The following is a 15,663-nucleotide window of genomic DNA, read 5'->3' on the forward strand; positions in this document are numbered from 1 at the left end:
TAAGTTGACTTGGTTTTACCCGACTGCTAAAAGACGGTATAGCAAAGGGCACTTGCGCATCGACTATGTTTAAACCAAGGGCCTCCCATTTACGAGACCACTGCTCTACCGCTGAGCCAGCGCGATTGGCACTTATCAAAAAGACAGCTCAAGTTTGAAGTTTCCCAATCTCCCCAAGCCCAAGTCGAGCAACCTTTGCATGTATATTAAGGAATTACCTTGAGCCAGAGTTTGAGAACACCTTCATACTAACGAATTAGCCCTTGCAAAATAGCCCTTGCAAAATAGCCCTTGCGAATCAGCCCTCGTGAATTAGCCCTTGCAAAATAGCCCTTGCAAATAAGCTAATAGCAGGCCATTTTATGAACCAGCCCTAATTTAACTCGAACCATATCTCAAGCACAAGTGGGAAAGTTTTCCTGGATCAGAATTAACAAACTTTGAAGGTATTTTGAAACTCTGGCCAATGAAAACGGGCCTAGTCTCTAGCAAAAATTGATAATATCAACAACACCGCTGACCTCTACCCATACAGTTTCCTAATCAGTTCAGGTTTCAGTGTTATTTTCCTCCTCCAGATCCAGGTCATCGATAAACAAATTTCCAGGATGTACTGGTAGTAACTTTTTTATTAAAAGAAGTGTTTTTTGGATTCACTATTGAACTCAAATTGATGAACTCAAATTGATTTCCTCAAAGTGCCATTTGTTCATTGTTTTTCTCAATTCTCATTAACTTTTCATTATTAAAACTACACTGTACATGTACATGTAATCATATACATGTACAAATGTGTTCATTGTCCAAATGGTTACTTTACTTGACAATTTTTAACAAAAATTAAAAAGTCTGCAGTGAATTTGACAAAGATTGAAGGTGATGTCAACGTGTAAGGGATTGAATGTTGTGATTGTGAAATATCAGACATCCTTGACAAAAAAGCTAGTCTGGTTCAGTAAATTCACATCCAGAAACCTGTTACATGTAAACCCATTACTTTTTTACTTGCATATCCAACAAACCCTGTGAACAAATCATTTTCTTTTAGGGGGGGGGGGGGGTTGCGACTGCTTTTAAAAGAAGGTTGGAGTGATGGAAATGTATATATGGGAGCCAGTACATTGAGAAGAAAAAAAACGATCATCTACTGCGTAGTTCAAGTTACGACCTTCGAAACAGCTCTTGGGTTTTACTGCATGACCTCCTTTCCATGAAAGTTCATGTGTTATAAAGTGCACCAGACATGCTAGCAATGTACATTGTACATAATACATGTACAGGGCTCGAATTACCCACCGGCAATCGGCAATTTGCCGCCATGCCCCTCTCACTGGCCGGAATGCCCTTTTCAAAATCAAACCGTTTACGGCCACAATATTTTAATCCACAAAAGTTTTGCCGACATTATAGTCATCGTAAGCCAACCCGAAAAAGGTTTTGTTGCCCATACGGAGCTCTAAAAACAATGATAGTCGGCAAGGTTTTGTTGCCCCTCCGGAGCTCTAAAAACAATGATAGTCGGCAAGGTTTTGTTGCCCCTCCGGAGCTCTGAAAACAATAATTACCGGAAAGTTTTGTTGCCCCTCCGGAGCTCTAAAAACAATGATAGTCGGCAAGGTTTTGTTGCCCCTCCGGAGCTCTAAAAACAATAATAGTCGGCAAGGTTTTGTTGCCCCTCCGGAGCTCTAAAAACAATATTTATCGGCAAGGTTTTGTTGCCCCTCCGGAGCTCTAAAAACAATGATAGTCGGCAAGGTTTTGTTGCCCTTCCGAGGCTCTAAAAACAATAATTATCGGAAGGTTTTGTTGCCCCTCCGGAGCTCTAAAAACAATAATTACCGGAAGGTTTTGTTGCCCCTCCGGAGCTCTAAAAACAATGATAGTCGGCAAGATTTTGTTGCCCCTCCGAGGCTCTAAAAACAATAATTATCGGAAGGTTTTGTTGCCCCTCCGGAGCTCTAAAAACAATAATTACCGGAAGGTTTTATTGCCCCTCCGGAGCTCTAAAAACAATGATAGTCGGCAAGGTTTTGTTGCCCCTCCGAGGCTCTAAAAACAATAATTATCGGAAGGTTTTGTTGCCCCTCCGGAGCTCTAAAAACAATAATTACCGGAAAGTTTTGTTGCCCCTCCGGAGCTCTATAAACAATGATAGTCGGCAAGGTTTTGTTGCCCCTCCGAGGCTCTAATACAATAATTATCGGAAGGTTTTGTTGCCCCTCCGGAGCTCTAAAAACAATAATTACCGGAAGGTTTTGTTGCCCCTCCGGAGCTCTAAAAACAATGATAAGTCGGCAAGGTTTTGTTGCCCCTCCGGAGCTCTAAAAATAATGATAGTCGGCAAGGTTTTGTTGCCCCTTCGATGCTCTAAAAACAATAAGTATCGGAAGGTTTTGTTGCCCCTCCGGAGCTCTAAAAACAATAATTACCGGAAGGTTTTGTTGCCCCTACGGAGCTCTAAAAACAATAATAATCGGCAAGGTTTTGTTGCCCCTCCGGAGCTCTAAAAACAATAATAGTCGGCAAGGTTTTGTTGCCCCTCCGGAGCTCTAAAAACAATAATTACCGGAAGGTTTTGTTGCCCCTACGGAGCTCTAAAAACAATAATAATCGGCAAGGTTTTGTTGCCCCTCCGGAGCTCTAAAAACAATAATAGTCGGCAAGGTTTTGTTGCCCCTCCGGAGCTCTAAAAACAATAATTACCGGAAGGTTTTGTTGCCCCTACGGAGCTCTAAAAACAATGATAGTCGGCAAGGTTTTGTTGCCCCTTCGATGCTCTAAAAACAATAAGTATCGGAAGGTTTTGTTGCCCCTCCGGAGCTCTAAAAACAATAATTACCGGAAGGTTTTGTTGCCCCTACGGAGCTCTAAAAACAATAATAATCGGCAAAGTTTTGTTGCCCCTACGGAGCTCTAAAAACAATGATAGTCGGCAAGGTTTTGTTGCCCCTTCGATGCTCTAAAAACAATAAGTATCGGAAGGTTTTGTTGCCCCTCCGGAGCTCTAAAAACAATAATTACCGGAAGGTTTTGTTGCCCCTACGGAGCTCTAAAAACAATAATAATCGGCAAAGTTTTGTTGCCCCTCCGGAGCTCTAAAAACAATAATAGTCGGCAAGGTTTTGTTGCCCCTCCGGAGCTCTAAAAACAATAATTACCGGAAGGTTTTGTTGCCCCTACGGAGCTCTAAAAACAATGATAGTCGGCAAGGTTTTGTTGCCCCTTCGATGCTCTAAAAACAATAAGTATCGGAAGGTTTTGTTGCCCCTCCGGAGCTCTAAAAACAATAATTACCGGAAGGTTTTGTTGCCCCTACGGAGCTCTAAAAACAATAATAATCGGCAAGGTTTTGTTGCCCCTCCGGAGCTCTAAAAACAATAATAATCGGCAAGGTTTTGTTGCCCCTCCGGAGCTCTAAAAACAATGATAGTCGGCAAGGTTTTGTTGCCCCTCCGGAGCTTTAAAAAGCAATAATTACCGGAAGGTTTTGTTGCCCCTACGGAGCTCTAAAAATAATTATAGTCGGCAAGGTTTTGTTGCCCCTCCGGAGCTCTAAAAACAATAATTACCGGAAGGTTTTGTTGCCCCTCCGGAGCTCTAAAAACAATAATTACCGGAAGGTTTTGTTGCCCCTACGGAGCTCTAAAAACAATAATTATCAGCAAGGCTTTGTTGCCCCTACGGAGATCTAAAACAATGATAATCGGCAAGACTTTGTTGCCCCTACGGAGATCTAAAACAATAATTATTGGCGAGACTTAATTTTCACTATGGAACTCCTAAATTAATTGGCGGGATTTAATTGCCGATACGGAGATATGAAAGAATGTCTTCTTCCAAATGACTGAAACGTTTGGCACAAAAACCGTAATGACTCAGGCTTAGTTTTGCAATCCATCCTTTTTATTTGAACCAATCAATATCGGGAAGTTTTGTTTACCCATCGTTGGTTCAACATCTTTACTTCGCGTTGTGACCTTTTTTGGTGCGTTTTCACAGTTTTTAATCAGTGAAAAACTTGGAATTTTCTCGGGAGGAGGGTCTGGAATTAAATCAGAAAAGGATTAAGAGTCGAGATAATGGTACAAAGAATCGTCTTCTTTACCATACGTTTTAATTAACGTCATAGCTTCCGCCCATCGCGCGGGAGGGGTGTGAATTGAGTTCAGAAAAGGATAATACCGGTAGTCGAGATCGAGACGAATCGTCTTCTTTCCCTAATAATTTATTAAAAACGTCTAAGCTTCCGCGCTTCCCTTGGAATTCAAAAAAGGATAAAGAGTCAAGAACGGTACAACGAATCATCTTCTTTCTCTTCAATGAAACGTCAAAGGGAGAAACTCCCCCCCCCCCTCCAGCTCCCCCCCCCCCCCAATTTTTTTTTGAAAAGCATTTTTAAAGAGAAATAGAAAGAAAGAGAGCAAGAAAGAAAAAATAGTTAACTTCCAGTTTCTCAACAAAATAAGGTATCAAAAATTGCTCATCTGATCGTAATTAAACGCCTAAAACCCCTGAGCTTCCGTGGGCTCTGCCCCCGGGACCCAACCAAGGGCCCTTTGGCAGGCCTCTTGATACTCATCTGACTGCAATTTAGTGCCTAAAACCCTTGATCTTCTGGGGGCTCCGCCCGCTGGACCTCACGCCAATCAGTGTCCTGCCAGTGTCACAAATAAAGTATAAAAACATGTTCATCTGACCGTAATCAAATGCTTAAACCCCTGAGCTTCCGGGGGCTCTGCCCCTGGACCCCACTGGATGCTAATCTGACGGTAATGTAATGCTTTAAACCCATGGGCTTCTGGGGGCTCCGCCCGCTGGACCTCACGCCAATCAGTATCCTGCCAGTGTCACAAATAAGGTATAAAAATATGTTCATCTGACCGTAATCAAATGCCTGAAACCCCTGAAATTCAGGGGTTTCCGCACCCTAGACTCCACCAGGGGCCCTGAGGCGGGCCCCTGAATGCTTATCTGACCGTAATTTGCCTTCAACCCATGAGTTTCCGGGGGCGAACAAGGTATCAAAAGATGTTCATCTGACAGCAGGCACGTAGCCGGGGGGGGGGGGGGGGGGGGGGAATGGGGGCACCCCCCAAAAAAAAGCCAAAAAAAAGAGAGGAGAGAAAAGGAAGAGGACGTATGAAGAAAAAGGAGCAGACAAAAAACATTTTTGAAATTCAGACAAGGATTAAGAGTCGAGAACGGTACAACGAATTGTCACAAACTAGGCGTTGTGGCGTGCGTCTGTAATCCAGCTAACAGTGGAAGTTACAAACTGATTCAGCCGAGAACGCAGGTTCGAAACTGAGTCACGTCTTTCGGATGGTGACGTTAAAAGTCGGTCCCCAGACGTAAATAATCATATCTGATTGATACACACACACACACACGAATCGTCTTCTTTCTCTAATGATTTAATGAAACATAAAAGCTTCCGCGCTTTGCGCGGGAAGGGGAAAACTGTATTCATGCAGGCGAGGATTATTTTCGAGAACGGTACAACGAATCGTCTTGTTTCTCTAATAATTAAATTAAATGTCAAAGCTTCCGCGCTTCGATCGCGCAGGAGGTGGGGTAACTGAATTTAGACAAGGATTAAGAGTCGAGAACGATACAACGAATTGTCTTCTTTCTCTAATGATTTAATAAAACGTAAAAGCTTTCGCGCTTTGCGCGCGCGGATGGGGGGGGGAACTGAATTCAGACGAGGATTAAGAGTCTAGAACGGGACAACGAATCGTCTTCTTTCTCTAATGATTTAATGAAACGTAAAAGCTTCCGAGCTTTGCGGGGGAGGGGGGGGGGGGATGAATTTAGACGAGGATTAAGAGTAAAAAACGGGACAACGAATCGTCTTCTTTCTCTAATGATTTAATGAAACGTAAAAGCTTCCGGAGGGGAACTGTATTCAGACGAGCAGGCACGTACGCAGGGGGGGGGGGGGGGGGGGGTTTCGGTTTTTTTATGTCTGTATTTTGGAGCAAACCCCCCCCTTTTTTTTTTTTTAATGAAACACACACACACACACACAAATTATGCCAATGGCTGATCTAAAAAAGGTGACCTCACCCCCCCACCCCTCCCCCCACATGTCAAATTTTCAAATTTCGAGACCAAAAAACAAAAAAAGTGTCCTCTTTCCCCCCCCCCCCCCCCCCGCTTATTCAGCGGCTGGCTGAGTCGTTGCGATTTTTTTGGGGGACAAAAAAAAAAAATGGGCCCCCCCCCCCCCCCCCCCCTAAGGAAGAAATCCTGGATCCGCCCCTGGGTGCACATATCCCCCCCCCCCCCACCTTGAAAACAACGGCGTGAGGTGATTTTACGCGCACTTTCCACGTTGGCCTTAGTGCCCCTTAGGATAGATTTGTGCCCCTTTCAGTGGATTTGTGCCCTCTCGAAAAAGTGGCCTTGACCCAAATTTGATGTAATTCGAGGCCTGCATGTACATCTGCAGATAATGGAGATGATGATGATGATGATGATGATGATGATGATGATGATGATGAAATACTCTTTATATGATGATGAAATACTGTTTGGTATACAGCTCCATGCAGCTTTTATAGTCTGTGTGAGAGACAAAAGGGCCTTAATTCTGTGTAAAATGATTATGCAATAACGCCCTTCATGCTCTCAGCAGACAATAATATGTCTGTTTGAAGCCAGAAGGGCATTACATCATATAATTTAAAACAAAATTTAAAGGTAAAGACCAGTTATGGTCATGCGATTGCATTGTGAAAGAAACGTTGTGGAATCGATCAGAAAAGGTTGATCATCTAGCATCTAGCATCTGCAAGGTTCTGAAATCATCAAAATGATAAGAAATTTGGCCCATTCTTCGTAAAGTTACAAGCACTATACACAGAAAGATGTATATGGGACTACCCTATATCTCTCACAGTCCATGAGAGAAACAAATTTACCAACTTAGTAGGTGGTTTCCCGGCAAATTTTTTATCATCATGTATTAGTCAAAACATATTCTTTCACATGATTGGAAATGAGAGCTTCTATTTCATTTTTTGAAATTGGGGCGTTTCCAATACTGGCCTTTACCTTTAACACCTTTCAAGCTCTCATGAGTATGATAATTCAAACTACATTGTACGATCCATTGCTAGACATGGTCAGGCATTTTGGGTTGCCAATTTGCTCATTGCGGCCACATGGCCCACTTTCACGGAGACTGACAACACACGTGATGTTTCGTAGAATCTATTCTGTCCACCACCGCCCCCTCCCTCCCTCACCCAGCTATAAATTGATGACCTACAAAAAATGCCCTCCGACAAAGCAGTACACGCACAGTAGCTGTAAACTCTCCCACTCACTTTCATGATTTTTGATCCATCACATTTTCTTCCACTGCTGGCACATTTGAAAACTGCTTTTTCCAAAACGCACTGATCATTTGAAATTTAGAAAACAAACGATCTTCTAGGAAACTGCTCTTCTCATTTTCATAAATATATTGCTTGCTTTTCCCTTTTTTTCCCTTTGACACTACCGGTATATTCCAGGTTTGTATGTGTAGTACAAGGGCAATCCAACTATATTGATTACAACTTTCAAGCATTCATAGCTTTCTCATGGTTTGTTTGATTTTATTCAAACTTCACCAATCTGTTTCTCTGTTTTTTCTGCTTCCCTTGAGAGCAATTTGTTATTAAAGTGGTTTTGTTTCTTCCTTCATTCCTTCTTTTTTTACATGTGTACATGTTAAAGTAAATTAAGGGAAAGCGGGGTTTAAAAAAAAGATATACAAAAGCTCCTGCATGCATACTCACTAGTTGTGTGTTCTAAGATTTACAAATGAAAAGGTGAAGCATGTCATTAATTGTAAAAGAAAAATTAAACAAATAATTGCTCCTGCTCACCACTTCATATGTGGAAGAAACTTAATTCATCCATCAATCTAAATGCTCAGCACATACAATGTAACCGGGGCAAGGGAGTCCTTTATTGAAATGAATGACAGGTTTCAACACAGCTTGTGGTCTAACATAATTACCAGCAAGTGGGACTACGCTCCACTTGCTGTCTGGATCCAACATAATTATAAGCACGTCGGACTACACGCCAGTTTCTGAAGGCCTTTTGCTACAAGCTTCGTCTTTTGAGAAGCCATGTGCTACTATTTAGGACAAGACAAAGGGATATGGAAAGCCAATCATGTATGTCCGTGCATAGGTAGCAAGGTCTGCAGACATAGTGGTCCCACGTATAGAGAAATCTGCTGGTATGCGCTGGACTGTGAAAGTGGTTATAGATTTTATTGGATAACTCCTCTAGCACAAGGCTAATCTGACTTGTTTTTCAGATTTAAGTGTGAAAGGCCTGGAAGGGCAACTATTCAAATTCCAACAAATACTTGAATGATGTAACAATTATGCAGAAATTATGGCTTCCTGACATTTACGTGTATACAGAAACTGACATACATGTACCATCCAACGTAAAATGTGGTTTGAACTATTATTTATTTTTTTATTTTTTAAATTCATTTGACTAAAATAAAGCAGATTTTTCCCTTTCATGTCGTCAAGTTGCATCTCAAGAACTCATAAATGCTGCACAAATGTAGAATACTTCCAAACTTGAAATATGCCAATTACAAGCATTTCTACATTCAACTTTGTTGCATTATTTGGCATGAGGATAAAAATAGATTTGAAATCAAAGGAATTCAATGAATTTGATTGAATTTAGCCAACTCCTCCCCAAATTTTGCTCATGATTCTACTGAACAAGCCAAGAATAATGACTGTACATTAGAGAAAGTGATCTTTAGAGCAGATATTGCTCTCGTCCCACATCCTTTTTGGCACTCCAGTTTGCCATCGTAATGGTGACAGTGTCACGAATGATCGTTTCCTGCCAAAATAATTTCTAATCGTTCATGCTAATTGCAATTGTGCGCTGATTATTCCTTCAAATAAAGTATCTTTAAACTCATTTCCTGTTTGCTTCACTGGCATAGCCGAGGAAATGGATTAATGTATGAGAGACGACTCCATGCTAAAAAAAGAAAGCTATTCGAAATAAGTGACAAATTGACTAACTGAATGAAATACTCCAATTATGTGAAGAAGAAGAAAAAAGTAAAGAAATATTAATTACAAATAAGTGACGCGTGAACTAATCAAATGAAATATTCCAGTTATGTGACAACTAAACTGCCTATAGATAGAGAATTATGCGATTCTAAGCAAAGGACAGATTAGTCAATTCTTTAAATAATGAAAAATGTGCCTAGAAAATAACTGGTTAGTCAACACACTTACAAGGAATGATAATAAGGTAAATATAGGCCTTTATCATTTTATAAGCTAGAAATAGATCTTATTCAAGTACATGTACACATACTTGAGCCAGAAATAATACTAAATTTGTATAATGAAACCAGAATAAATTTGTATATCTGTAAAGACAGTTCCTCTTCATAAAATATTCCTGCTCAAAAGAAAATTTGAAGTCATCAAAAACATACAAAGAGAAACAAAGTCTTGATATTGTATGGTTTATGCTCAGTGGCTCTTCGAGTTGTTGCTATGACTTTTTTTCTCAAAGGTCTGTTTATCACAAAGTCTGACCTTCCAAAGGTACCATGCATAAATAGATCCGTGGATTGATGATATTTTCAGATTGCAAAATGCATCAAATTCCCTGATTTATAAGCACACATTTCATGTATTTCATTTTCAAGAATAAACCCTCAAGTCCGTATTCTGACTATATGTTTGTTCGATTTGAATTATGAACATCTGCAAGAACAAGCCTTTAAAGTACAGTTCATCTTTGAGTCCCATTAATGACTTGTTTGTATTTGAACAGTAATTCAGAAAAAACGAGCCTCATCACATTCCATAAAACCTGTCATAATAATATCCTAATTGTCCCCCTTTGAAGCCACAAAGCAATAAATCCAAATTTGATTTTATGAACATGAACTACAGTTGACACCGACATCCGCAGTAAACAACAGATATCGGTTTATATGATCTATGGATATAAAAAGCAAAAGGGTCATGAAAAAAATATATTTGAATTCCTATACCATCGCAGTTTGCATGTTAAGAAACGAGGTTAACGCAAGAAAGAGACTTCATGCAAACAATGAAACTGAATTTATGGAAAATTTGAAGATGGAGAAGGAAAGAGTGAGGAAAAAGTAACCAGAAGAGTTCCTCTAAGTGATCTTTAATTACAAACGTGTCTGCCATTAACCGAAATGCTGCTCACAAATTCAAATTTAATCTTTCAATTTATTTCCGAGCATGTTAGGACACAGCATGTGAAAGAGAAGAAAACATTCTAACATCATTTGAAATTCTATTAGAGTGATTGAAAGAAGAAACTTTACACACCTGTAATATCTTGATTGGAGATACGTTGAACACACTGCCTTCGAGACGTGACTCGCCGACCCGAAGTCAATGACCTTAACGCGGTATGGCTGCCGGACGGGGTCGACCAGCATGATGTTCTCAGGCTTCAAGTCCGCATGTATCAATCCTAGGGTCTTGAGTTTGAGAAGCGCTACCAGTACCTGTTGCAGGGTGGGGCGGATGTGTTTCAGAGGGAGGGGGCGGAACTTACTCTGCTTGAGGAAGTCGTAGAGGTTCTTCTCAAGGAGTTCAAACACGAGGCACGTGTGGTTTTTATGCTGGAAGTACTCGTAGGCGCGCACCAGGTTGAAGTCGTCGGCGTTCTCGGCGCTCAGCCGCGCCAGGATGCTGACCTCGATCTGACCCTGCCGCGCGTAAGAGGGGTGGTTCTTGAGGATCTTAATGGCAACGATCTCGTTGGTCCCGCGCTTCCAGCACTTGACCACCTGCCCGAACGTCCCCCTTCCCAGGAACTCCAGAACTTCATAACTGTTCGTTAACGAGCACAGCACCTCGTGCTGTACCAACTGATAATCGCCTTCCCCGCCCGACGAACTCTTCTTCGACGAGTTCGCATTCTTATTCGAGTTTGTTGCCGTATTGGCGTTACTTGTTGTTGCCTTACTTGAGTGATTAGATGTATGCGGTTTCTCATGTTTCTCGCTTCGTTCCGTCCTGTCTTTGTAATCATTCCGGTTAGTTCGTTCTTGGCGCTCGTGTCGGTCATGCCTCGTGCTGCTGTACTGACGATGATTATCCAAATTTTCCTCGCTCTTCCGTTTCAACCCACATTTCTGGTACGTATCCAACAGCCTTACCGTCGACGCCTGAATGACGTTCTGAGTTCTTCGGGACGATGAAGACCCACTGCTCTTGGAGGTCGACTCCAAGGGCAGTGGGTCCTGTGAATTTGAGTCTGTCAAAGGGACTGTCCGTAAAGTGCTTGTGGATGTGGAGACCCCTGTGTGGGGATTGGTGGTTACTATGACGTCATTGTTGTTGGATGCGGACTGCCGCAGCTGATGCGTTGCCGCGGCGACATGGTCGACGTGACCCTTCTTGAAGGAGCAGAAGGCGCTGGATTGTGAACCAAAGTTTGCACTCCGGTTGAGGGATGACATTCCTGGAGACAACAGACAAAAGAGAAAGAAATTATGTTAAAAATCATTTTAGAGAAAAATATTGGAGGAGTCGATGGAAATGTCAGAGACTACTTGCCTCTTTCAAACTATATGTATAGTACTTGGAAGTAAACTTTTACTACTACACTGTACACATATATGCCATTGTTCACATTTCCAAGAAAGAAAATTTCACAGGGTACCGAGGGCTTGAAGTCCTCTCCAAGGAATTTGAAAATGAGGATCAATGCCTTACAAGAGGGAATGAGCGCATCGACTTGGTTTCAAACCCGGGACCTCCCAGTTACGACACCACTTCTCTACCACTAAGCCAATGACCCAAAATAAAGACAGCAAAACAAACATTAACAAACTTGTCTTACAATTGCAATTTTGTTAGGATATAGAAAAGCTTTGTTATGGATGTTACTTAACAGGAACTTCATTTCCTAACAATGCCTTATCCACATACATTATTGGTGCTTGTTCAGGCAGGCAAACAATTTGCCAAAATGTACATAATCATGTAGATGTTTCTTTGCAAAAACCTTAAAATATGGAATCTATCAAAATATCAAAAATATCACTTGAAATATTCTTGTCTCTAAATGATTCATATGTTGTCCACTTCATATTCCCATCGCTTCCTTGTGTACCAGCAGATGCGTGGTTGCATGTACAGTACTTTCCTAAGGTACTATTTATGTCATATGATATGACCACAACACAATAGAGACCAAATTAGAAACTTGCTATCACCTGAAACAAATCTATTCCTGTGCTGTCCTTGCAGCTATTTTGGGGACTGAAATAGCTAAAATTGGGTGTTATGATGGAATTGTTGTTTCACGCACAGAACAGCGCAAGCTCTCTATAATTTCCCACTTCATCTTATTGAAGACAGTGATTTTACGAAGATAGCATTTGATAAAGCCGGGGTAATAATCTCCAAGTTTGGAAGCGCTTAGTGATTGTAATAGGCACTATATAAAAACAATATTATTATTATTATTATATTGTTAGAAAATAGAATTATTATCTGTACTGACTGTAAATATGTTTGCACTATCAACATTGGCTGGCAATATCAGACTTATATCATATAAAATAGTAATAATAGTAATGATTTATTTAACCAAAAATGTGCATCACAGCTCAAAGGTTGGATTGTACAGTATTTTTACAAAAGTATTAACATGATAAAATAATTCACTAAATAGAATCATATGAAGTGAAAAAATAGCAATACAAGCAAAAATTCCTAAAGCAATTGTAATTTACCCATGAACATATTACATGTGAGTCATTTCTTGTTGCTAAACATGAAATGTGTGCACCATCTCTCTCTCCCTGGGGAACATCCAAAGCCATACTGGTACAATTTTTATCACATGATAGTGATAGAATATGCATCCACAGGTTGGAAAAGAGAAATAAATGACTTGAACAAAGTTTGGCACTGACATAAATCATGACCTTTCTGATAAAATGATCTCACGCATTGTACATTTGTATGTCAATAAGGGTAAAAAAAGTCTGTAATTACACTTACCCAAGACAAGCAATATTCCCTAATTTCATCTACTGGTTCCTCAATAGGCAAAATGTTTTCTGGTATTTAAAGTTACAGTGTGCGTATTAACCAGTGTTCTATTAAAACAGTCCAAGGCAGAGGGCTTCAAAGTTAGACTTTATCTCAAATCAAATCACCAAGTGGGAACAGCCCATGGCCCTGTTTCATAAAACTTGTTATCGATAACAAATGCTAAATTTCTCTGACAAATTTGCTCTCAGCCAATCAGATGCCACGATTTCAGTAGCTTATAACAGTAATTGTAACTTGTCATTGATAACAAGTTTTATGAAACAGGCCCAGACCTCCATATGCAGATCATCCTCCTTTACAAACTCATCCTTAAAGGTATTACAAAGTTTTGGTATGGGGTCATGAATTTGGTTCAAATTAACATATTGGAAGCATATGCGTTCCTACAATATACATTAATCGTTGTCGCGGTTAAAATCGAGTCTAAAGTTATGAAATTATAAATAATAAACTCTTTATGTTGTATAGCTCCCTCTCAGGGTCAAGATATTAATTTAGCTATGAAACAATGTTTCTTGATTAAAATCGACCGATTAGCTATTTCCGTTTGGAAATTGTATATCCCAACTACATATTCTGAGATTTTCATAGTTGCAGCTACCAGGGGTGATAGTGAGCACTAAAAAAAAATAGTTTTTTTTGTTTTCCCCTCAACCACGCCCCCCTTGAGTAAAAAAAAAAAAGACGATTCGCGGGGAAAAAATGGCATCTAACAACATTCCCCCCTTTCGAGTAAGAAAATTGAGACAAACTTGGGAAAATTGAGACAAACTTGGGAAAAATTGGGGGGAAAATTGGGGGAAAAATAGGGAAGAATAGAGATAATAAGAGGGAAATCGGGAAAATCAGGATAAAATAGGGAAGGAAAAGAAAATTGGTAAAAAAAAAATAAAAAAAAAAATAAAAAAAAATTAAAATCGGGAAGAAAAAAAAAATCGGGAAAAAATCGGGAAAAATAAAAAAAAATCGGGAAACCGATTAAAATCGGGTTTTTATCAGGCCTGAGCTACCATTGTACGGCCATAGGCGCCATTTGAAATTTATCAAAATTTATCAAAATTTACCGGGAGCACCGGTAAATTTGTATATTCAATTTTTCTCGAAAACAGAAGTGTTTTAGGGGCTAATTTTTTTAGTGCTTATAATACATCCACAGGGGCATCCACATATATCAAACTTGTAAAGATTCACTATCCACCCAATTTTCAAAATTTCCCAAAACTTTGTATTACCTTTAAGGTCCTTCCTCAACAAAAATCAATACCGACTAGGAACCTCAAGATTTCTTGGACAAAGGCGAGGAGAAAAGATCTATTGACCGTCCCTCAAGCACATCTATGCTGACCAAGTAGGGGGTTTAAATGAGATGAGTGAAAGGGTCACTTGTTGGCGCTGCCTTTTGTTCTTGGTCTGGCCCCCTTAGCAGGCCGAAGAATAGACAGGAGGTAGGATCAACTGTTAATTGAACCATTGATTGGGAGGACTAATACTGCCAAGGTACATAGGGATTAAAAGGGGGTATGAAAGGGGAGTAGAGGGGGGGGGGGGCTTAGACAAATTTGATCTAGTTTGCAAAGATGCATGGGTACATTAGGGAGAAGAAAAGAGAAGTGAAGAACATGACACTAATATGTGGTATCTAATCTAGAACCGTTTGACCATGGAGGTACCACAAGGCTGTCTTCATCAGGGATTAAAAGGGGGTATGAAAGGGGAGTAGGGGGGGGGGCTTAGACAAATTTGATCTAGTATGCAAAGGTGGATGGGGCACAATATCACCATTAGGGAGAAGAAAAGAAAAGTGACCGACATGACACTAACATGTGGTTTCTAATCTAGAACAGTTTGACCATGGTGGTACCGCAGTGGCCTATGCTGAGAACGAAGCCAGGTGGAACTTAATTTACCTTGCATGCAGATAACAGCAGATTAATTAGAAACCTAATCTATCATAATCCCATAATCTCTTAATCTGACAAGTCCAATCAAGTTTTGTCTAAATTTTCTGTTAAAAAGTGCAATCCTAATCGACCCAATACCTAAAATAGGAGAATCAGGTGGTTCCTATTAATTAAACCACTGAATAAACTCTTTAATAAATGAGCAAAAAAAGGAGAGAATTAGAACAAAGTACATGTTGCAAATTTGAACTTTCCGTTCTTCACTAAAGCATATACTGTAGATAGATACATGTAGTTGTGACATGCGTACACGAAGTTGGGTCATACAGTAGGTTAAATCACGTTGCTTCAAATCGTTCTCTCCCATGAACAATCTACATGGGAGGGACAATTTTGGAGCTTCATGAAATGCCTGACCAATCAGACGCAACTTCCGGAGACATGACTATCCCTCTCAGGTAGCTATGGTCTTCACAATTATTTGACGATCCATACTCTGTGTCCAGAATTTCAACAGAAGTGAACACAAATTGGCATCTCTTTCTCTGATGTTCTACTCTATAGGCTTTATTAAATAGCCCTGCAATACAATTTTACGCTACAAGCATATTTTACACTGCAACAAAAACAGGACACAAATTGGC

At 40.3% G+C, this 15,663-nt stretch overlaps 1 protein-coding gene across 2 annotated transcripts in view; it reads right to left on the reverse strand.

Moving 5' to 3' along the window:
- Positions 1-15,663, reverse strand: part of LOC752046 (homeodomain-interacting protein kinase 2) — an 82,031-nt gene that overhangs the window by 51,255 nt on the left and 15,113 nt on the right. Inside the window, exons 1-2 of one of the 2 annotated variants that reach the window (XM_030989474.1) lie at positions 13,065-13,226; positions 10,371-11,514 (exon numbers count right to left, since the gene is read on the reverse strand). In XM_030989474.1, coding sequence (XP_030845334.1) covers positions 10,371-11,512 — 1,142 coding nt within the window. In that variant the 5' untranslated portion in view covers positions 11,513-11,514; positions 13,065-13,226. Of the gene's footprint in view, positions 1-10,370; positions 11,515-13,064; positions 13,227-15,663 lie in introns of those variants that run through there. The other variant, XM_030989473.1, reaches the window with a different exon arrangement.

This window comes from Strongylocentrotus purpuratus, unplaced genomic scaffold, assembly GCF_000002235.5.
Source record: "Strongylocentrotus purpuratus isolate Spur 01 unplaced genomic scaffold, Spur_5.0 spur5_scaffold_18, whole genome shotgun sequence".
NCBI classification, from domain to species: Eukaryota; Metazoa; Echinodermata; class Echinoidea; order Camarodonta; family Strongylocentrotidae; genus Strongylocentrotus; species Strongylocentrotus purpuratus.